This window comes from Alosa alosa, chromosome 4, assembly GCF_017589495.1.
Source record: "Alosa alosa isolate M-15738 ecotype Scorff River chromosome 4, AALO_Geno_1.1, whole genome shotgun sequence".
Classification (NCBI taxonomy): domain Eukaryota; kingdom Metazoa; phylum Chordata; class Actinopteri; order Clupeiformes; family Clupeidae; genus Alosa; species Alosa alosa.
Window position 1 is genome coordinate 15,895,714 of NC_063192.1, and position 24,413 is coordinate 15,920,126.

The 24,413-nt window shown below is 43.1% G+C and overlaps 1 protein-coding gene and 1 long non-coding RNA gene across 4 annotated transcripts in view; one reads left to right on the forward strand and one right to left on the reverse strand.

The window, feature by feature from the left end:
* Positions 1-89: 89 nt before the first annotated feature.
* LOC125293060 lies at positions 90-6,525 on the reverse strand. Its single transcript, XR_007193316.1, has 6 exons — positions 6,284-6,525; positions 3,565-3,700; positions 1,764-1,929; positions 1,369-1,631; positions 1,152-1,294; positions 90-963 (listed from the first exon to the last, which is right to left on the reverse strand). It is a non-coding gene; the product is annotated as an uncharacterized LOC125293060 (long non-coding RNA).
* The window catches only part of mfn2 (mitofusin 2), a 29,098-nt gene continuing 6,573 nt past the window's right edge, over positions 1,889-24,413 (forward strand). The window contains exons 1-12 of one of the 3 annotated variants that reach the window (XM_048240690.1): positions 1,889-1,909; positions 12,229-12,407; positions 13,546-13,681; positions 14,021-14,183; positions 18,995-19,119; positions 19,287-19,395; positions 20,136-20,243; positions 21,951-22,104; positions 22,312-22,379; positions 22,561-22,682; positions 23,072-23,198; positions 23,342-23,446. In XM_048240690.1, the coding sequence (XP_048096647.1) occupies positions 12,233-12,407; positions 13,546-13,681; positions 14,021-14,183; positions 18,995-19,119; positions 19,287-19,395; positions 20,136-20,243; positions 21,951-22,104; positions 22,312-22,379; positions 22,561-22,682; positions 23,072-23,198; positions 23,342-23,446 (1,392 nt within the window). In that variant the 5' untranslated portion in view covers positions 1,889-1,909; positions 12,229-12,232. Of the gene's footprint in view, positions 1,910-5,232; positions 5,746-6,653; positions 6,924-12,228; positions 12,408-13,545; positions 13,682-14,020; positions 14,184-18,994; positions 19,120-19,286; positions 19,396-20,135; positions 20,244-21,950; positions 22,105-22,311; positions 22,380-22,560; positions 22,683-23,071; positions 23,199-23,341; positions 23,447-24,413 lie in introns of those variants that run through there. The other 2 variants (XM_048240689.1, XM_048240688.1) reach the window with 2 other exon arrangements.

Below are 24,413 nucleotides of genomic sequence, written 5' to 3' on the forward strand. Positions count from 1 at the left end.
TGGAACCCACATACTCAGCGCTGCTGCTTATCACACAAGTGCATGTTCCTTACAAATGGGGTACCATTTGAAAGGGTACTAAACAGGCTTTTGAACGGTATAAGATTTATTTTATAGCATTGTTACCGTGGAGAAATAATCTACCAAACACAAATTTCCTTACTTTTTGTGCTAAGTTTATATGACCAAAGAGTGTCATCAATGATTTCCATCCCTCAGAAGTTTGATAGCTCAGCCTCAACAGATGGTCCTGCCCTAGATTAGTGTCGTCAAACCCCATTCACTTCGTGAAAAATGGTCTGAGGAAACTCCACTGCGGAACTTTTTGAGCGTTATTAGACCGTCATTCGGGTACTTTCAGTGCACTGAGTTTTTGCGTTATCTGCACTTTATACTTAAACTAAGTATTTGAAGTGTGCAAGTATGTGTTTTGAGACAAAGCCATTGAGTGTTCCCAGACTGATAACTCAATGAGTTGAGCTACAGGTGGTCAGAGACAACTCCTGTCCAGACAACTCCTGTCCACCACTGTGGTTAAAAACAGCTGTGGCGTAAGCGACAGCATTCACCACATTCAAGTCCCTACTCCCATCTCTCTCTCCCATTCACTTCCTGTCAATCTCTACTGCCCACCCCATGAATAAATACATTGTATGCTTCTGTTTACTGCTTGAACAGACTAAATGTTTTAACCTCTGAGTCATTAGACACAAAGGTGATGGAGGCGTCAGAACTCAGGCGACTTTTAGGGACATCTGCCCTCTCTTTATTATCACATACTGTTGTAGGAAAGTATGTGTTGGGTTTCTGCGCCTACAGTCTAGTGGTGGTGAAGATCCACTTTCTGTATTCGGTGTGGCAGATGTCCATGAAGTCAACAGTGTCACCACAAAAATAGTCATCAGACATGACCAGAACTCCATGAAGCTTTCCTCCACTTATCAGACTAGAACCGGAGTCCCCCTGGGTCAAATAAAGAGAGAGCATTACAAAAAGACAGAGGTAGAGAGATGAAGAGGTTAGTTCAGTGTCCTATCAATTAATTATGTTAATGAATTCACATGTTAGTTAATTGTACTAATAACATCCACCTTAAATTATTATTTGAGCAAACATTATTGTTCTTTTGCTAGAAATGTGTGGAAACTTACATGAGAGCTATCACATTTTGTATTTGTGCCTATAGCACAGAGAAGATGCTGATATTGGTAGTCCTGAAGATATGGGCAACTTGGGGACTGGCATTCAACAACAGTCAAATTTCCACACTGCAGTTTGTTTGCATGGTAGAAATCTATGGAGTGGAGAACGTGTTTAGTTGAATGCTTTCCAGTATCCCAATGAAGGAACTAATGAGTTAAAACTTACTTTTTTTCTCTGTGTAACGGCCTACAGTTGCAGTCATCCAGCCAACAATGTCAACTGTGGTGTAAAGAGGTGGAGTTGCACAGTTTTCTTTAGGCAAGGGTATTGTGATGAGGTCATTTGTGTCTTTATTGTCTATTTATATCAACATAAGATCATGTTCTAGGCCTGGACTCTTGTTTATAAACTTGTACTTATCCCCATCTTGAATACTTATAGTAAGGCCTTCCCCAGTGGGGTGCTTTCCAACTATGGCCTCCAGGTTTCTATTGGATAGTGTCAGAAACAAGAAAGAAACAATGAAAAACATTGTTTTAGGGGATATGTGAGGGTAGTGATAGTATGTACTGTACCTGTAAAAGCCAGTATAAGCAGGACAGAAACATTTGGAATCTTACATCTTATCACAGTGACGAGCCGTGATGATCCACTCAGAGCTGAGCAGAGAGCCCCCACAGTGTACTTTGTCGTCCCTGGGGGTTGTCAGAACCACATGATGCAAGCCTTTTTGGTCTTGGCAATCCCATCCGATTCCTCTCTTCAGGTAGGACCCCAGAGCACAACCTACTCGTGTCAAGAGTTATTTCTTCATACAGGGCATGGTATACACATATAAATATATTTGAGTTAGTACAACTACAACATTAGCATGATTTAGACATTTGTGTCGAATTTTGAATTAATAACTTTCTATAATCAACCACAAAGGACCTGTGAACTCAATTTAATTAGTTATGTATGAATATAATATAACTGACACTTTTCCTGTCATCTAAAAAGCCCAATTCATTTGAATATTTGAATTATATAATGTTATTTTGGTTCATTGATGTTGATCTGAAATAAAAAAACATTGTATGTCTAATATTATTTATTTAATGAAATAAATATTGTTTTATGTCCTCATATATGTTCCACATGGAAATTTGGAGAGGGTAGTGTATCTCTAAAAAGGGAATCTAGACACACCGAAGCACTTCTGTGGTTCATGCATTTACAATTTAATTACCCTACCCTCACCTTCCACCAGGGGGCGAAATGCATCTCAATTGGTTGCATCGTTCTGTTGGTCTCCCTTGTCTGTGTGTGAGTGAATGATTGTGTGTGCTCACTCTCATAGCCTATCCTTAAAATTACAGGTACAGTTTACTTCAGATTGTCCGACAAGATGGTCATCTTGATTTTTCAACATGCCTAGGTTTACAGTAACCCATAGGAAACCCGTAGGAATAACTGATTAATGTTTCGTTGTCTGTGTACTTGTACTCTGCACAATGACAATAAAGTTGAATCTAATCTAATCTAATCTAAAACAGGTTTAGCAACACATTTTTGCTTCTGCTTTGACATTTAAGGCATGTCGCAAAACATACATTGCATTGAACTCCTCTTCCCACCATCTTGAATTTCCCCTTGGGGATCAATAAAGTATCTATCTATCTATCTATCTATCTATCTATCTATCTATCTATCTATGCAGTAGGCTACCCATCTAGTTGATGTGATAAGAGCCAAACATAAATGCTCCAGTCAAATACGTTACTTCAGAAAATGACTCCTCTGCCATGAATGAGAGCAACGTACCTGCCAGCGCAAGAAGTAAGGGAATAGCCATTACTGAAGCCTTCATGGTCTTCATACAACTGATGATGAGTTTGTCTGTTTCTCGGTTCAACATTCATCCAATGGTTGTATCATTCCTTTTATGATTCACAAGATTTCTACTTTTTCCCACTTCTGGTTAGACGCAAACGGCATTTCGTTGTCTCTGTACTTGTACTCTGCACAATGACGATAAAGATGAATTTAATCTAATCTTATATAATTTGCATGCTCCTTTGCACTTTTGATTTCATTATGAAACTGTTCCAGTGCAGTTTTAGATGCCATGCTGTTCAACTCCTATTTGACTGGAATTTGAATAGGACTAAAGATTGTGAATCATAAAAGCTCTATTGGTGCACACATTTAAAGAGACTATTGTGTTGACATTGTTAAATTCATATCTGATTGTTATTGCAAATTGGCATGTGAGAAAATGACTGCTGTAACAAAGATAGTTTATAAGCTCACAAAAGAAATGTTGAAGCCTTGAAAAGCAAGGCTTTCCAGCCTACTTGTAATGCTGCATTCCATACAACTCGGATGTCAGAGGTCGGACTTCAGTTCCAACTTTGAAGTTGGGGTAGATTGACTTACCCCGAGTTTAGAAGTGGGATCTCCGACTTCAAGTGGCGTTCCAATGTCCCAACTTCCAAGTTCGTCTGGAATGAAATTGGGAGAATCCAACTAGGACAAATCTGACTTCCGAGGTGTCAGGAATGCAGCATAAGCTCTTGAAAACACAATGCAAACAGACAGAATGCAAACATTCTTTGTGTGTCTTTTAATGGTAGCTGTTTCATTAACTGAAATATGTGAACTCTTTATTGTACTGGTCATATGGAAATTCAGTGGGCACAGTGCCGCCGCTTCCATCACGCACATCACACACTGCATAGGGCACCAAAGGACAGAGGGGGCTCCCAGATTTACCCAATAATTAGTAGCTTTACTGCAAACTGCGTTTCACTCTTCCTCGATAATGTTTACAATATCAAAATGCACCACCATGTTAGCCTGCTGCTGCAATTTTATTTACATCAGAGAGGTCATATAATAATATTGTAAAACAAATACTTTACAATTAAATAAAGACAAGACTGAAATAGTTCTGTTTGGGAACTAAGAAGAATGATCGAAACTGATGATTATAACACACTTTAGTTTAGTGTTACATAATCCGTCAATGATGACCCCCATCAAATATGTTCCATATCAACGTCAAATGAGCGTCAGTTTGAAGAATAGTTAATTCAAATATCTCTAGCTACTTTTGAATTTGAACTATTTAATCATTAACTTTTAGGCTACAGTATTTCAACCTTTATTACAAAATGTAAAATAATTTTAAAAAGTAGGCTACCTCCCGCGGCCCACTCGCAATACCTTGGCGGCCCACACTTTGGGAAACACGGGTCTAGGCTATAAGAAACTTAAATGTCTGGGCCCAAAATATTGTAGACATGTTTGCTCAATATAAACCTGGTTGGGATTTTAGATATATTGCAGCTAATCAGATATAGTCCCCAGATTCAGATCTGGACAGAGTGAAATGGCATTTAGACATTATGCTGCCCACTGCTCAAAGCAGCTCCCAAAGGGTTCAGCTCTGCCCCAACAGTAGCTTGTAGGCCTATTTAAAAAGAAATGGAAAAACTAGGCCTACATCAGGCATTTTCCACTGCCTTTGGTTAATCTGTTGACTTTTGGTATGAAAATTATAAAATGATTGTTTCTCACTGACCGTTTAGGCTATTTTTTTTTTATTTAATTTTATTTTTCTATTTAGTTTTATGTATGTTCTTGGTGTGTTCTTGTTTATTAGGCTATATTTGTTATATATATTTGCTACATTATTTTATCTTTGTAGTGCTGTTTATATATTTCTTATTGTCATCATTAGTTGATCTTCATACAATAGGCCTAGCCTAAGCACATTGCATGACCACTGTTTGATAGTCTAAGTTGAGAGTTGAACTTGAACAATCGAAAACAAGTCAGACGATTAAATCAGCTGTATGATAAAATCCTAAAAAACACTGGGCCTCTCACGTCTGATGTAGCCTAGCCTACATAATACTTCCATGCAGACCACCTGCATTGAAGGACAGGGGCAGGAGCAGCAGGCTACATACAAACCTAAACACATCATCAGAGAATGTCTAAACGGGCTCTGACATCACTCACTGTGCAGCAGCCAGTGTGCACCATTAAACCTGCTGTGTTGACATGCGCGTTGAATAGATTATCCATGTCAGTAACCACCACGTTGAGCTTTAGATGATTTTCTCTAACGCCCAAAATAAAAATCAATTGCCTAGGAAACAAAGATTGTAGAGGCGTACTGGCGCTTGAAAATGACGTATAATAGTAACGGAGACAGTGACCAGTGAGGTATGATAAAGAAAGATTCAAGCATCATGGCGTTTCTGGGCAATTAATTACTACCTATATTATACAGTAAATGTGTGTACGGTCGACTAACGTATTTGGTATATCTGGCCATTTCTGTGGACATTGGGTAACTGTTCAATGTCTTGCTAACGTTTGTTGTTAGTGTGAAGTTAACAGCTTCCTTGCTAGCTGACGTTAGGTTATTGCGGGCTGATTGTCAGTGAATAACTACGTTAACTACTAGCAAGCTGCCTCGCCCATTCTTACTTTCGCTATGATACTCATTTGCCGCTCCTAATATCTTACTACGAAGGATACGAGTCTGATTCCGACTGTCACGGTCAAGATGCAAGAAGAGTTTGAGTAATATCACCCCCTTTCTTGGTAAGTAGCTAGCCAAGTTAGCTAGACCTATTAGCTTACACATCTGTTCAAGGCAAAGATAACGTTACCATTAGTTTCGAAACCACATGAGATTGTGACATGCAACGTTCAGTTTGTCAGCCAGCCAGCTACTTTAGTGAATATATGTGTTGTCTGAACCCAATATGTCCTGGAACTGTATATTTTGAATAATTTCTTAGTGCTGACCTTAATTAGCCGAGAGCAGCTAACTGGCTAACTAGCCAGTCTGATTGTTTAGTAAGTAAACGGGCTCTGGTAAGTTATAGCAGAGAATGTCTAGCGATGCTGAATTCCAATGTTTTGGAAGCTAGCTTCTAACGTGTCTAACGTTAGCTGTCTAGTCTGAAGATTCACTTAAGTGCGGAGATTGTAATTTATGATACAACTGTTAGAAAATCATAATTTATAAATAATGGGAATTGCACATAACAACGTTATGATATTACAATTAAATGTTTAAACGATTTGCTGAACATGTCTGCACATACAGGCGGGGGAGTATTACGTTACGACTGACCATGCTAGTCTCTTCTAGGATTGCAACCGCAACAGATCTGCCCTTGCCAATGCTGTGGAGGTTCACGCCAAGACTTTATATCCTCCTCGGTATTACATAATGAATTGAGCTTGACTGTGCAAATCCAACGGATTCACTGTAGCCAACCTCTCTGCCAGACCGACCGGGTTCCATGCAGCCTCAACCCACAGCTTGTTTCACTTGTTAGCAGCGAGGCGGGAGGAGTAGCATGTTAACTCTTCACTGTTGATGCTAGGTTTCATTAGCAGCTGTGAGTCGGGTCTGTGAGGGGGTAGGGCCTCCAAAATGGGATACTGATAAGAACGTCGTATGGGAGTTTCAACTGGACTGGTGTTGCTGGACGTGTCGACATCGTAGCCAGTGCTCTCTCGGCTTGTTCATTAAAACCATTCAAGTCGCCCGTTTGACCGTGGCTTCGTTTGAAAGCTTAACGCGAGCTATCAGTTTAACAGATTGATTTACCATGGCGCTTTAAACTGATAGTCTAAGCTAAGAGACTTCACAGGTTAGTGGGCAGTCTGCCTCTGGGAATGTAGGTGAACGGTCACGAGAAGTGAAGTGCGTGGAGGCCCGATAAAACAACTCTTTTCTTCCTTTAAGAGTGTCACTGAACATCAAGGTAAGCCCTTTCAGCTAGCTCATCGTCACCGACACATGATTACAAATCGCACGTGTTTTTCGTGTTTTGGGAAGCGAATTGGTTTGCCTGAATAGAGCTATCGTAGTTCTTTTCAGGACAATGACATGCATGCGGTCGGTGTTGAGATGAGAAGCGTCAGGATGCCGGGCTTGAAAACCATCGAAATGCCATGTAACCTAGCAGTGTCCTTCATAGGACCTTGCGAAAAAGACTTGCATATTATTTATATGTATTTATTTCGTTACATGAAATACCAAATACGTCAAGCAGCATAGTGAGCCAGTTTCATGATGAACGCTGGATAACCCAGTAGAGAGCACACTTTGTGCCAAAATCGATGCGCCGGTGTCGCTAAACTTTATTTTCTTTGCATCAGCAGAGGTTAATGTGTGGGTTTAGCACCGCAAAGATTGCCATTTGGGTACCTTTTATCCTGTACTTTGCCGCCAGTGCGGGACATTTGTCGGGTGGGGGGTTGTCAGCGTGCCGGGATTTTCAGCAGGCCAGTATATTAGGGAGTTTCCTCCAACATTTGGAACAACCTACAAAGCTTCTGTCCTGATGGGATGTTCATGTCCGTATTACGATCCTCACATATTCTTTGTAATGTCATATATAGTCTATTACTAAGATTGTTTATTTTTTTATTTTATTTTCTATTTGGGCTATATAACTACTTTAAACTGTACACGGTAATGGTTTGCAATGTTTATTGATGTCCTTGTAAGTAACTTTGAACAAAAGTGTCTGCCAAGAACCAAAACATTAACATGGAATGATTAGGTAAGAAATGAGCTCATGCTCTGTTTGCAGGATGAGGCAACATCGTAGTGGTATTCCCTTGAAAGACCTTTGTTGACTGGATAGTTATCTCTTAGCCCAACCTGGAATGAGGCTTGGTCCGCAGATCCTAAGATGGCAGGTGTGAGTGTTGAGACATATGGTAGAAAGATATTGAGATCATGGCCTGCCAGATACCAGGCAAAGGAAAGAAACCTTCAGCTAAACGGTTACCTTACATCTCCGCTGACCAGAGAGGCACATCTCTCTTAGATAGATAGATAGATAGATAGATAGACAGATAGATCAGACAGATAGAAAGAGGGAGAGTTTTTACTTCACTTGATTTTTCTACACACATATACTATATTTGTCCCTCTCTCTCTTCATTTGACACACACACACACACACACCTCTGAAGGTGACCCCTGTCTCATACAGTTTGTCTCGTCTTGTCTGCACACATTTTGGCTGCCGCTGGCCTGTCCCCTCTAGTTAAATTCATCCGTCAGTCTCTACTGTGTATACAGTCACATTGCTAAGCAACTGCCCATACTCCTGTGGTGCACTTTTGATTGGGTTATTTTTGAGGTCACAATGGAGATATAGACACCGGACACCCCTGCATTTCTGTTAGTCAGAGGTGTGTGTGTGTGTGCGCGCGTGTGCGAGAGACCACGCGTATGCTGGTGTGTGTGTTCGTGTGGAGGTTGGGGGAGGCTCTGACAGACTGCACATCCATCTGGTCAGTACCCTAAAGGCTTAAGTATATGCCCATTTGCACAGCAATGGCTGTTTGGTAATCTACTCTATCACTCCCAGCACCACACACACACAGACAAACCAGTTATAGTGGCTCCAGTTGACCATCATCCACTGTAGTTTCTGTACGGTCGTCCCTTCTGATTTCTAACAGTTCTCATCTTCATGCTGCTGACCAAAAACAGTGCAACTGTATGGGAATCTATCAGACTTCTAAAGCCTCATTCAGACAGGAAGAGACCAATGACTAGAGATAATGGAATTTTAGTGAAATTTGACGATTACAGGAGACAACTGTTGGCGATGTGAAACGCCCGCAACTTTTGAGGCGACTAGCGAAGGTCAATAGGTGAATCGGATCCCCAACTGTGTGTACGAAGCTAAAGATGATTACACACTGAATTAAGTATAAGATCAAAGAGTAAGAATGCAACTTTTGCGTTTTGTGTCTTGGATAACTTACGGTGAACTCAGAGACCACTGCACATTATATTATATAATATATATATATATATATAATATATAAACATATTTATACGTTTTTTACTATTATGCAGTCCTATGGTTCATTTGTAATACTCATGCACTTTCTTTGTTCTTGTGCTTATTTTCAAAGTGTTAATTTTCTTGACTATGTTAGTTTAGAGGCTAGGCTGTTTAATAACTATGATTGTCCGGTCATAGGCCATGAAACATGCTGGTGGTATAGAAACTAGAAGTGAAATCAAAGATGCACACACTGGTGGAGTCAGGCAGTATATCCTCACGTTGCCGATTGCCTGATAGTTTAGCAGGTTGTGGTAACCGGGGCAGACCCTCTCTGCCTAACCTGTGGTTCTGTACCGTCTGGTTGAGCTCAGCAAGAAAGCCTGAGGCTTAGCCTACTCCAGAATAAACATCACTAGCACAGATAATAGACCAGATTTCTGAGATATTTGTCCACCTCTAGGAGCTGGCCGAAACCTTGGTGGCTAAAAAAAAAAAAGTTTGCTGTCACTGTGCCCACACGACCATCGCCTTCATACCTCATGAGCCATAGCAGCCACCAAAGCGTCAAAGTGCCAACAACGGGCTGGATCTAGAACAGGCCTTGGTCTGTTGTGGACCTGCCCCACTGGTAGGCCTCTGCTCGGTGGCCTTTGTTTACATTCTTCAGCTGTTTTTTGGGTGATGCAGCACTTTTGGCATGTCACATGAAATGGCATATGCCCCCAAAAAAAAAAAAAGCGGTACAGTACCTCTGTGTTTGTGTTTCTGTCACTTTTTTTCTGTTGATTTTTATAATGTAGAGGTTGAGGTTGTGAGATGGGTTTTAACAGACTTTGATGTCTCTCTGGTAGTTTAGTAACTAGCAAATGGGAAAGTCCGACAGTAGTAAAAACTGACAGTAGCCTTCGGTTCATGGTAACCATGTCTGCTGCAAACCCAGGGGTGGGGTGAGTGATGTTGTGACTAATATTTATCTTCATGTCTTCATATCTCTCATGTTTGGGTGGCCCCAGAAACTAGGCCAGAGTGATGTTTGTTTTGCTTTTCCAAGCCATCTGTCACTGTGGGAGTGATGGCTGCTGGGGGTCATTGGGTGAGCTGGGGTGTTGGGTTGTGTTGGTACAATAGGCTTTGTTCTCAGCTGTAGTTCAGTTTGAGACCTGAAGTTCAGTTTCACACTCATCAAAACGGAAAGAGACCAACCAGGCAAAGAAAGCATGGGCCTATGCCTTTGTGCGCAATATGCTCTCAGGAATTTAAAACAGAACCCTTCCGGGTTATAGAAGACCAAATTATCCATCACCATCAACGTCAGTGGATGTTTATCCTTATTAAACACTGTGATCCAGATTATTGTTAATATCTTGTTTGTTGTGTGGAAGCACCACAGAGAAGCCTGTCTTCTAGACCCACAGAGACTACATATCCTAGTCTATGCGGTCAAACAGGATCAGTAGACACACAAGGTGGTCCTAACCCAGGTACTTTATCTAGCGGTGTCCAGTGGTTGACTAGCTATGTTGCTGTTGACTAGCTGAGCACCACAATGTTTGCTGAAGCAGTATTTCCCACAGAATTGGATTCAATTTGTGGCGGTAGCTGACTTGGACAACACGGGGGGGTGGTCTTGGTAGTGTATAGGTCTAATTGAGTGCCTGTCACTTGAGGGAACCCTTGCGAATTGCAATTGTAACACAGTTTAAAAGGCTGCTGATGTGTGGATGCAATTCATAACGTTTTCTACATAGTTAAAATAAAGGTTAAGTACTTCTCCTTGGGACAAGCACTTTTTGAATTTTGGAAAACACTTTTCCATTTACATGGGATTTTGCAAACATTCAGTGTCAGAGTCAATAAAATGAGACCTTCAACGAAATTGACATGCAGCTGTAAGTAGGCTAAGTATGCTAAATTCGACATCCAAACAGTATTCTAACGTTAGCTTTGAGATACTGCTTGATTGCATAACTTAACTTAGTTTAGTCTCTTCAATGTAGCCGACTATGTTGTGATAAGATCTTAGCAGAGTTAACTTCAATGCAGCAGTTTTGAACAAATTAGCGCAGCATGGTCACGAATCGATGCTAAGCGGATTTAATAGCAATTTAGCCAGACGTCTTCTATGCAATGCTTCTATGTTGCAACAACAATCCTTCAACAATCGTGAATATTTTGTTAAATGCACAACGCAGAGGAGGGGCAGCGGGCTACGAGAGAGAGTGGGGCAAGGAAAGGCATAAAAAGCGCAGCTCAATGGCAATGCAAGGATTTGATCTTATATTTAATTTAAATTCAATTAAATTAAATTAAATTAAACACAGAATATTTATGTGTGGCGGCCGATTTGTATTTTGTGGCGCCCCGCCACAGATTAGTCAATGTATGGGAAACACTGTGAAGATATTAAGTGAAGGCAGAGCCCTCAACCACAACTGCACTCCCAGCAAACATTTGGTCTTGGTTAATGTTCTGATGTCTGAATTTATTAGTACCATTTACTCTGTTGTTTTGTAGGTATCATATATTTATTATATATTTAGATTTACAGACATCTAGGCAGGATGACGGGCAATGTATCACACCTCAACCTGCTTAAACAGCTCGTCATCTGCTGCTAGTGTAGGCTGTCTGGGTATCTGGGATAACGTCTTTGACATGAAGAACCACAATCCTCCTCTCTAGAGAAGATTATCTCATGTTTAGGTCCACACTACTAGCCTGTGCCTCAAGTCCCGTGCAGTGTGTGAGAAGAGAGCCTGAAGGAAGCAGCTCTGTCATGGAACTCTCTGACCCTAAAGGGCGAGTCCCCCACCTACTGCTCCCCCTCCCCCTGACATTCCAGACATTAGAGCTCGGTCACACTCTTGTGCGGTGACTCAGCTTCACAAGCAGTTATTTTAGGGCGTTTTTGGGCCTGTGTCTTTGGGCCTGAGTCACTTCCACCTTCTGTTCTGCTCAACATGTGTGCTCTTGTTTCTGCCCCACTCTGGGTTTGTGGCCTTTCCTGTAGTTCCCCAGGAGACACAATAAGGTGTGTGTGTGCACGTTCTTTTGTGTAGTTACTTATTATCCTCCAGGAAGGAGCAGCCACATGTAGGAATCATTGGTTGTGGGTTTCTATGGTGATGGATGTGTTGTTCCTGTGGGTATCATACGTAACGAGTACCCAGGTCATTCTGTCTTGGCCTCATCACTGACCATGTGAACGTTAATCTTTCTAATGCTCTTGTCTCTGTGTGTTTTCTGCCCACAGTGCAATGTCTTTGGTTTTCACCCGACCGAACAGCAACGCTATTGGCAAGAAGGACAAGAGATTAATGGCTGAGGTGAACGCGTCGCCGCTCAAGCACTTTGTGACGGCAAAGAAGAAGATCAATGGCATCTTCGAGCAGCTGGGAGCCTACATCAAAGAGAGCTCCGCCTTCTTGGATGGTGGGTGGAGCCAATGGGCACATTGTAGGCCACTCCGCTTGTGGAATTTGGTGGAATGTTCCCCCTCTCTTGTGTAGTTCTGCAGTTCTCTTTTTTTTTTCTCGCTCTGTCTTTGGTGTCCCCTCTTTCACATGAGGCCTCTCTGTCCATCAGCTGATCTGTCATATGAACCTCAATGTCATTTAGTATTCCCTCTTCCCCTTTTTGTTTTACCTTCTCTTTCTCTTTCTTGCTTGTTATTTTCTCTCCGCCCCCTCTCCCCCCCCCCCTCCCTCTCTTCCTCTGTCTCCCACTCCTGTCTCTTTAATGTGAGGCACATGTTCGCTCCCCAAGTGCATGGCTGTCAGGTCGACTGAGTATAATCCAGAGCGGTGCTACTGTCTGGCTGACTAGCTTTTGATGTAAAAAAAAAAAAAGTGAATTTAGCTTTAGACAGACCCACACAGATGGCCTGTGGCTGGTCTGCAAAGATGAAACCGCAGAAAGGAGCCTTTATAAACCTAGCGAGCTAGCTCCCTAAAAGGCATTCAGAACTCTTAACAGAGTAGCCCAGTTGGTAATTAGCATGCTAACTGGTGTCTTGTGACCATGCATTTGCCAGTGTGCTGTAAAGGCTGCATACTGAATTGTTATTGGGAACGACATTTGTGTTTATCTGTCCTTCTCATGACTGTACTGTACTGTCAAACTGAATTTGATTACCAAATCTGATTGTGAAAACGCCTCAAAAATGAGTCCGATTGGTGTAGCGTTGGGTTAACTCTCTCAGGCCGTGTGCAGGCTAATGTCCTGTCCACCGGTCTGTCACTGCAGGCAGGCCACAAGTCAAGCAGTGGTGAACAGCTGCCGTGCCTGTGAACGCGGAAGGGCACGTAGAGTAGCCACACTGACCTTGTGTCCAGAAGCAGCCATAATGGGTATTAGATTTTTTAAGTCAATAAGCTAAGTGGGTTGAGGACAGTGTTGGCCCTCCCCTCTTCCCTTAAAAAACACACGCATACAGAAAAGAAGGAGCAGAGTAGGCACAACCAGATGTGTAACATATATAATATAATATAATATAATATAACATAATGTTTATTTATTTCTTTTTGTGTGTGTGTGTATGCATCTGCATCTGTGTGGGTGTTTGAAACAGAGACGTACAAAAATGAGGAGCTGGACCCAGTCACTACAGAGGAGCAGGTGGCAGAGGTGCGGGGTTACCTGTCCAAGGTGGCGGGCATCGGGGAGGTGCTGGCCCGCAGGCACATGAAGGTCACCTTCTTTGGCAGGTCAGCATGCCGTCGCACGTCTTCCCTCTCCATAGAGACTGTAGGGGTGGGGGGTGTGCTTACTGGCATAGAAGTCAGCAGTTTAGAGATGAAGGTTTTAACTGGCTTAGCTGGCAATATAGCAGCACAGCTGGCTGTCATCATGACGCACGTGTTTGTGCACTTTTATTAATGTGCTTGTGTGTCTGAGAATATGGAATTTGTGTGTGTTCTGCATATCATGCATATTACTGTTTATATATGTGTCTTTCAAGACCAGTAACGGTAATGTTGTAAATCCCATATTGTGAGACAAGGTATTAATGTGTGTGTGTGTGTGTGTGTGTGTGTGTGTGTCAGGACGAGCAATGGTAAGAGTTCAGTGATAAACGCCATGCTGTGGGATAAGGTGCTCCCCTCGGGGATAGGTCACACCACCAACTGCTTCCTCCGGGTCGAAGGCACTGATGGCAATGAGTCCTTCCTGCTCACAGAGGGTTCCGAGGAGAAGAAGAGTGTCAAGGTGAGGAGAGAACACACACACACACACACACACACACACATTCAAATAGACATGCAACAAGGCCTTCCTGCTAACTCGGGCCTCAGAAGAGTATCCTAGTGATTGAAGGTCAAACATTCATTCAGATGAATGACTGTTGGCGTCTTTTAGATTGAGTGTTGGTTGGATGTCACTGAGTTAACATGAACTCTGGGAGGTGGTATAACTGTTGAGTGGCATAGCTTCATTAATTGTCTTGTAGCTTAAACACAGACATAAAGGTGACTTTATTTAGGCTGGGTAGTATAGTCTCACATGTCACTGGGTGAACTTCCATCCAAAGGTCAAGAGGCCTCAATAAGGTTAGGGGTAGTGTAGTTTCCTTCATTACTGAGTGAACTTGGCAGTGAGTGCTGTGTCTGAAATTAACCCAGTTTGGCAAGCCAGCCAGTCTCCGAGACTACTGGTAGAGGACATCCCAAGGTTATGGCTTCCGAATACCCACAATACCCTACACTTTGCTGTTAGCTGGGTATGTTTGGCCAAGACCTACCCACAAAGTGGTTTTGTGTTATGGTAACTGTGTGGGGAAGGATTTCATGGTTGCTGTGTGGCACCAAATCAGAGCCTAGTTTAAGGGCATCCCAATAGTCCCGGGCTGGATTAGCTATCACGTAAGAGGCCCAAGTATAGCCCAAATTAACGAGATTACGGTAACTGGGGTGTGACTTTATCCCCCTAATGAGTTTTGGTGGGGGGTGACTAGTAGCACTACCCTTTAAAATGTAACAGTCTCTGGACGTGAGCCCTCTGGTCAGACTTTTACATCTTTAGAAGCCTTGACAGATCTGCTGTCAACTTAACTCCTAGAAGACTGAAGAATGTGAGAACGTCTTTGCTAAGAGGAAAAAGCAATGCATACCTGTAGTTTATGTGTGCGGTAACACACACACACACTCACACACTCACACAGATATAAAACCAGTACCCTGTCTCGTGGTGATGGCGTTGCCAGTGGTCTGCAGGCCTATAAATACTTCACAGCTAAAATGGTAACCAGACCATCAGCTGTGTGTGTGTCCGTGTGTGTGTGTCCGTGTCTGTGTTCCACACGTTCAGTCATCTGAGCAATCTCCAGGCTAGGATTGGGTGTCTTCAGTGTCATTGGACTGAATCCCAATGTTGGACGTGCGTTCCTGCATGAGCCATAGTTTTCTGCCCCTGGTTATTGCAAAGCCAAAGGCTTGGCAGAATAAACATGAGATTGCATTTATCTTTCCTTAATTATTAACTTTAATCAAGGTACAGGGAACTTTAATCCTGTACAGGTAAGATACGCCTGGCTGATCCTTTATTTAATCATGAACCATACATTTGATTACCTATGAACCACAAATACGATTCTTATGCTTTATTTAATCATGAACCATAAAAAATTCCACAGATTACCTATGTAGAAGATTAACATTCAGCATTGTCAATTGAACAGATAGCAATCGTGTTTGTATCAAATATATCAAATGTTATATATCAGATATATATCAGATATCAAATGTTTGTAGGATTTCCAGCTTTAAGAATAATGCAAGAATGGTCTTTCTTAGCGGTTCCCAAACCTTTTTTCCCCGCGTACCACCACCTACAGTACATCCTGACTCTGCTCGCGTACCCCCACCACCCTACACATAAAAACATAACACATGCTATTGACACATTCCAGGCATCATGTTTAATTAGTTGCCCTACATGATGACAAATAACAAAATCAAAATGTGCAACATTTTTAACACCTTTCTGACATTGCCTTTTTCATCTTGCGTACCCCCTAGTGGAAGCTTGCGTACCACCGGTGGTACACCTACCACATTTTGGGAATCCCTGGTCTATCTACTCCTGTCTTCCCCGAGTTGTAGGAGGTGCTGAATGGTGCATCAGATGAAATCAACTTTAGAGGTGGAGATGGAGGAATTCATTCCTGCCGCTGTTCCTTGTGGCACGGTCAGATTATCTCTGCACGCTGCATGGTCACCACAGGGTTCCTGTCTTGGCCTTTACCCTACAGAGGGGCAGTCTGTGGGTGAGTGGGGGTAGGGAGGCCCCGAAGGAGCTAAGTTAGTGACACGCTGGCACAGATTCTGCTGTGTGTGTGTGTGTGTGTGTGTGTGTGTGTGTGTGTGTGTGTGTGTGTGTGTGTGTGTGTGTGGGGGTGGTGATGTATGTGTCCAAAATTTGAGAGCTCCTTGTAGTGCAGGCAGAACTCTGTCAGGCTTATCAGTGTTTTAACATTCCAGAGCTGCAGGATCCAGAGCAGTGCAGATGTTGGCCTTTTTCAGCACGCACGCGAGCATAGACATGCACAAACATATCACAAACACACATTTCTCTCTGTAGATTCTCACATCCCAGTCTTTCTCTGTCTGTTTCTCTCCTTATCGGTCCTGGTCACTTGGGATCTTATTTTGATGCAGTCTTCGCCTGTTCACCTCTGTGTCTCTCTTGTGTTGACTCCCATATCTCTCTCTCTCTCTCTCTCTCTCTCTCTCTCTCTCTCTCTTTCTCTTCTCTTCTCTTCTCTTCTCTTCTCTTCTCTTCTCTTCTCTTCTCTCTCTCTCTCTCTCTCTCTCTCTCTCTCTCTCTCTCTCTCTCTCTCTCTCTCTCTCTCTCTCTCTCTCTCTCTCTCTCTCTCTCTCTCTCTCTCTCTTCCGCCTCATAAACATCCTCCTGTTAGTCCCATTGGGACTGATCTCCCTGAGGTGTTTCCTCTGCAGTTGATGTGAAGTTCAGCCACATCATTTCCTGCCCTGTCACATATATATATATATACAGTTCCCTCTTGCATTTTTTTTTTTCTGGGTTATTTGCTGGTTGGTGAGAACACATTTAACGAAAACTATTTTGAAAGTAAACACATTTACTCAGCTTCCATGAAACTTTAGATGCTGGTTATTGTACATCAGAAGATGGCTGTATACAAACAAGTTTGCAGTTTGCATATGCCCTGTGATACGTTATCATTGTAAAGCACATGTTGCACACTTCATAGCGTGCTTTTGTTGTCGAGTAAGGCCCATGCAGGGCTTGGTGACTTAAAGCCACATTGTGCACACTTCATAGCGTGCTTTTGCTGTCGAGTAAGGCCCATGCAGGGCTTGGTGACCTTAAAGCCACATTGTGCACTGGATGTTGTGCTGTGTTCTGGGAATTTGTAATAAAATCTTTCACGGGACGATATCGGTTAACAATATTGTGGCAGACCTAGATCCGTCCTAGACTCACTACTGTGTGTGTGTGTGTGTGTGCATGCGTGTGTGTGTTTGTGTGCGTGTGTGTGCTCCTGAGTTGCGAGCCTCCTCTCTGGAATTACTTCTTAATGAAAGACCCGTTCCTTACAGGAAGAGCATCACATGGAAACTGGCTGAAGTTAAAGTTCTTTACACACACACACACGCATGCACACACACTCATTCTGTTAGGGTTGCTGCAAGGTCATTTGGCCCATTGGGCTGGGCAAGGTTTAAAGTCTAACTCAAGCTTGCTTAATAGCTAATAACTATGCAAAATCTATTTTAATACCATGAGAAAGATCCGCAAACAAACAGCGGTGGGTCAGCTAATAGCTGTCTCATGCCACATGATGCCGTTAGTTCACTTCATGCATGTGACGGTCTAGCTACGACCGCACATGACTGGTGAAGTGTCGGCACTCGTCCTCTACACATCAGCTGATATTTGCGCACACACACGCTCACACACAACACATTCATCCATGGGCCATTGCTATGTGGCTAGCACTTTTAAGGTGTGTAAGAAACGACACAAGACTGAGCTATTAGCAATGGTGGCACGTTTATTGTTTGTCTGAGTTAAGACGGGTGAACTTGGGTCAAGTATTAATGTTTGTCAACCGATAGCTACCGATTCGCGTTCATGGCATCGTGCTCTCGTTCCGGCTTCTGAAGGTCCGGTGGCAAAGGAGGGCCGACTGGATCCCATGGACTGTTTATTGTTTCCGGGCGGTATTGGACCGTTCCATTATGTCAATTGGTTGTGGGGGATTCCGAGACGGTCCTGATCAAGCCGATTGATGTTTAGTCTTACCACATGTAACCAAGTCTGTTATTTAACTATGTATTTTGCTAGTGACCTATGATGTATATTTATGCTTGTGGCCCAGGGTCTGTCTTGTCTATTGTGTGTTAATTGATTGTTTAGTGTTTACCTGTGTATGTTAAATGGTGCTGGCCGCCAGGTATATGTTCCCCTCTGTCTAGTCTGATGTTAGTCGAGTCTTGTCTGGCCTATGTGATGTGTAGGGTACTGTGAGTACTATGACTGGTACAATGCTGCTGTATTTTGATTAGAAGCTAAAGCAGGTTTTTCATACTGGTTCAATCTCGCAAGATTAGATGCTAAAGCAGATTTTTCATACTGGTTCAATATCGCAATTTTGGAAGATTATTATTAACATTTTTCTGTGCATTTTTCTATGGACTCTTCTGCTTGGTTGTTCGAGCCAAGCCGAATAATAAATTACTGTCCATCTTCACTTCTGCCTCTGCTTCTTTGGCCACACCCACATTCGTTAATGGTAACTTCCGCTCAGTTCCATTACAATGCACAAGAAATTTACTCATAGACTGACTCTGCACTTTGCCCTGTATTTGAATTAGGGCCCGTAGTGTTGCTGCTGTTAACATGCCTCAGTGTAAGGGGACTCCTTATTACCGGCCTCTTTTGCAGCCTTGCGTTAGTTAAAGAAAGTTAACGTGCTAAACCAAACAGATGAGTTTCATGCTGTGGACTGATAACTGTCTGTGTGTGTGTGTCTGTAGACGGTGAACCAGCTGGCCCATGCGCTGCATCAGGATGAGGATCTGGATGCTGGCAGTCTGGTGTGTGTGATGTGGCCTAAAGGCAAGTGTGCGCTGCTCAGAGATGACCTGGTGCTGGTGGACAGGTGAGGAGACATATATATACACACACACACACACACACACACGTCATATGTATGTATAAACACAGATCACACTCCTCTGTTGCTATTATATTTCTCCTGTTTTAGTTAGTGTGTGTGTTGCTGGGACATGCTGGGACAAATTTCTCCATGTCTCTGTATTTTGACAGCCCTGGTATTGACGTCACCACTGAGCTTGATAGCTGGATAGACAAGTTCTGCCTGGACGCTGACGTCTTCGTGCTGGTGGCCAACTCCGAGTCCACCCTCATGCAGACCGTAAGATATCAGACAGCAAACTAACTGCCGTGTGTGTGTGTGTTAGTGTGTTTGTTAATCATAATCCCGTCCATCAGTTGGTTAGTTCTCTTGGCAAATTATTCATGAAATGCAGAAATGATCTACATATGCTGATAGTGTAGGATTGCATCAACGCAGCATGCGGCGGGTGTCGTGTGCCTTCCCAACAATTTTGTGTTCTTATTTTGTGCATCAGAAACCTGTATCTCTACTTCAGAAACCTGGGTACGAAATCTGGTTATGCTAGCTGGAGTATACCGTATTTTCCGGACTATAAGTCGCTCTTTTTCTTCATAGTTTGGCTGGTCCTGCGACTCAGGTGCAACATATATAGATATTTATATATATGTTTTTTTCCTCTTCATGACACATTTTTGACTGGTGCGACTTATACTCCGGTGCGACTTATAGTCTGGGAAATACGGTAGCTGGGGTTCTATTGCATGCACTCACTTTATCCTGGTTTCTGGCAGTTGCTGGCAAAGGTTTTAGAGTGCTACAATTGCTGAATAGAATTAGGGACTTCTCTATATGGCTCTGAATAACCTGTCTTGTCTTTGACTATCCTGTTCAGTGTCTGATCACGGCTGCATCCACTGTGTCTATACACGCAGCTGGCCACAGAGGGATGTAGAGGACTCATGGGTGTCATGTTCTTAATGCGCTCTTCTCTCTCTCTCTCTCTCTCTTTCTCTTTCTCTTTCTCTTTCTTTCTGTAGGAAAAGTCCTTTTTCCACAAGGTAAATGAGCGGCTGTCCACCCCCAATATCTTCATCCTCAACAACCGCTGGGATGCCTCCGCGTCTGAACCGGAGTACATGGAGGAGGTGAGACATATATACACGCACACACCTGCTGGGAGGCCTCAGCCCTCCTTTAGGGCTGTGTTTTTTAAAATATCTTCAGACCAGCACTATTGTACATGGAGGTGTGTGTGTGTGTGTGTGTGTGTGTGTGTGTGTACATACACATGCACATACATACAGTTGAGAACAAAATGATTCATACCCCTGGCAAACATTGATTTAATGTTCTCTTTATTAATATGTTTGTTCTGATTGAAAATGACTTCTGAACCAGGACACACACACACACACACACACACTTGTGTTCAGCTCTACCATGTGTGAAAATCTGAACACATGGAAGAGTTGTGCATCACAACATAAACATACACACTAGAGCCGGAACGGTCATGGCAGGAAGTAATGATCAGAAAAGATACACACACACACACACACCACATTCACATTGAAGAGTTAAAGTGCTGCTGGCTTTTGTTAAGCTTCTATTTGTGTCTAAGTTCATTAATGTGACGGCTAATGCTTTCTTGGGCTTGGCTGGCAGGACGAGAAGGTTTTGTCATGCTAGGATTGTGTGTGTGTGTGTGTGTTGCCTTTACTGTTACTGTTTTACTGTTTGCTTGTCTGGATGAAGCATCTTGGAAGTTTATTTATAGACTAATACCTAGCATTCAGGAGAGGTCTTTCAGGGAGTTCTTGTCATGTTAAGAGTGGCGGTGTGTGTGATTGTTGTAAACCCCTGGGTGTTAACTTGGCAATGATATGCGTGTGTGTGTGTGTTAATCTCATCAGCATTCTCCTACGCACACAGAGCTGAGGTTTGCTAAATAAGAATACAGGTTCTTAAGACCCTGCTCTCCCTTGGTTTAAAAATTCTCGTCCATGTCATACACGCATAGAGTATTTACATGCTATGCTATGTGTATGCTCTTCTCATTAGGCAAAGTTTGATTCAATTGTTGATGAACATAGTTTTGCAGTCGGTTAAAAACATTTAAGAGAATTACATTTCCAGAAGAACTATTAACAGTATGTAAAACAAGCATGTGGATCCTCATGGCTGTACGACGCAAGTCAAATCTGGCTTGTGTGTGGGAACTTCACTCTTGAGTGACCCTCTTTGACTATTAACACACACCCTGTGAGGGAAGCTAATGAGATTTGTGTGTGTGTTCTGAACTGTATGAGGTAGTGTTAAATGTCTTAGTCTAAGCCAGTGAATTGGTGAGTAGGATATGTTGGCCTCTCATTTAGGGTTGCCATTGACATAGGACAAGTAACATTGACAGGTGTGTGTGTGTGACTGAGAGAGAGAAAATAGTCATTGTAATTGTATTTACTGATCTTTATGTGAACAGCTGACTTGCACAGTTCATCAAAGTCAAAGTCAAAGTCAGCTTTATTGTCAATTTCTTCACATGTTCCAGACATACAAAGAGATCGAAATTACGTTTCTCACTATCCCACGGTGAAGACAAGACATATTTTACCAATTAAGTCCACAGACAAACATAACATTCAAGTAAACAAAAAAGTAAGTAAATAAGTAAATAAGAGGGCACATATAATAATGAAAAAATAAGAGCAGCAAAATTTTGTTGAAATTGTGCATAGACAGTCAATAAAAAACTAGTGCAAAGTCAGGCCAATAAGAGGCTTGGGTAGTTCTGTTTGACCTGAGTCAATGTTCTAATATTGTGTGTGTGTGTGTGTGTGTGTGTGTGTGTGTAGGTGCGGAGGCAGCATATGGAGCGCTGCACCAGTTTCCTGGTGGATGAGCTGAAGGTGGTGGACCGGGCTCAGGCCAGCGATCGCATCTTCTTCGTCTCTGCCAAAGAGGTCCTACAGGCCCGAGTGCAGAAAGCACAGGGCATGCCCGAAGCAGGTAAAACACACACACACACACACACACACACACCTACACACACACACCTACACACACATTATACAAATACTGATCATTATGTCTATCTGTGTGCCCACAACACATTCAGACTGCACATACAACTCCACACAGTCATTACATGCATACGATTGCTCACAGTTAGACACATTATTGAGGCTTCCTTTTTTTGTGTGTGTGTACGCTTAGGTGGTGCTCTTGCAGAAGGCTTCCAGGCCCGGATGTTTGAGTTCCAGAACTTTGAAAGGCGCTTTGAGGTGAGTGGGCAATTTCCGTCTGAGAAAAATGGATGTTGTTGATGCACACTTTAAATTGGATGCCTGAGCATTCTGCCACAGTTTTTATTGTGTGTGTGTTTGTAATGTTGTCATGCTAAATGGGAATCAGGTGCTTGGTGTTGATTTAAAGTCGTGTGTGTGTGTGTGTGTGTGTGTGTAGGAGTGTATCTCCCAGTCAGCAGTGAAGACTAAGTTTGAGCAGCACACAGTGCGGGCCAAGCAGATCTCCGAGGCCCTGCGGCTCATCATGGACTCTGTGCACGTGGCAGCCCAGGAGCAGAGGTGAGCCAGACCTGTGCATTTGAGTGTGTGTGTGTGTCTCATCATAGACTCTCACTGTGTGTGTGTGTCATCATGGACATGGTCTGTGTGTGTGTGTGTGTGTGTGTGTCTGTCTGTCTGTATGTGTGTGTGTGTGTGTGTGTGTGTGTGTGTGCGTGCAAGTGGATGTCTAGTGAAGGTCATGTCCACTTCTGTAATTTAACCCACTTCCAGTGAGTGCTAGCTATAGGCTAACTAGTCTATTCCACCTCCAGTGAGTTATGCTAACTATAGGCTAACTGGTCTAACCCACCTCCAGTGACTTATGCCAGCTATAGGCTAACTGGTCTAACCCACCTCCAGTGAATTGAATGGCTGGGTGGTTAAATGTGTGTGTTCTGCTCTGGTAGGAGCCACTGCTTGGAGACTAAGGAGGAGAGAGAGGACCGGCTGGAGTTCATAGACAAGCAGCTGGACCTCCTCACTCAGGACTGCAAGAGCAAGATCAAGAAGATCACTGATGAGGTGGAGAAACAGGTAAGAACACACACACACACACACACACACTTATATAGTCAGACTAATCAAAATGAATATGAAATGTACAAAGTAAGGGTAGTTGCTGGGAGGTATCACTGACGGCATCACTGACGCTGCTGTCTATTTGGTGCCGTCTGCAGGTGTCCAACGCCATGGCGGAGGAGATCAGGCGTCTCTATGTGCTGGTGGACGAGTTTCACATCGACTTCCATCCCTCTCCTGTGGTGCTGAAGGTCTACAAGAACGTGAGTCCAACCAGACTCCTGGACACAGACACACTCTCACACACACACACACACACACACACACACAAACTCTCACACACTCTCTCTCCGCTGTGTGCATGCAAGTGTCTGACTGTCACGTAGCACTAAATGGTCCCTTTCCACACTGAAGCCGATAAATATGCCTCTATTGAATATATCTCGATCAATGAAGCCATGTCGACATGAGAAAATAGAACCAGGATGTCTCACAAAGGTTCTGCTCAAAACGTTTAGCATCACTGTCACGCCGCATCTAGTTAGGACATTGGACAATCTGAATTCCCTTCACAGTAGAGTAAGACAGCCTCTGATGGTCTCTTTCTCTCACTTTATCTGTCTATTTTGTGCCCCCCACCCCCCTCTCTCTGTCTGTCTCTCTCTGCAAGATTATCCTTTATTTGTCTAGCGTGGCTGAAATTAAGGCTCTGGGTTTGTTTCCTGTGGGGGAACAAATTCCAGAGAGTAAAACTGTCTGAACACCCTTATCTAAATACAGACACCTCACCTTGTCTCCCTGTCCTGTGTGTGTGTGTGTGTAATCTGTCCAGTCCTGAGATCAGTCCTGCAGTGGCCTCTCATCCAGACAACACAGCTCAGCATTAAGCTTCTGCCACCTTCACTCCTGTTCTATTCTGACTGAACCCTCACACGCATGCAGGCAGCCACACACTGAGACAGCGTGTTCACAACATCTTCATGATCCGTAATCTGCCTCAGCCACCCTCCCTCCTTTCACATCTCCGGCTATTTGAGATCAGGCTGTGTTCAGTGATGCCTAATATAAAACACACACACACACTCTCTCTCTCTCACACACTCTCTCTCTCTCACACACACTCTCTCTCACACACACACTCTCTCTCACACACACACTCTCTCTCACACACACTCTCTCTCACACACACTCTCTCTCTCACACACACTCTCTCTCACACACACTCTCTCT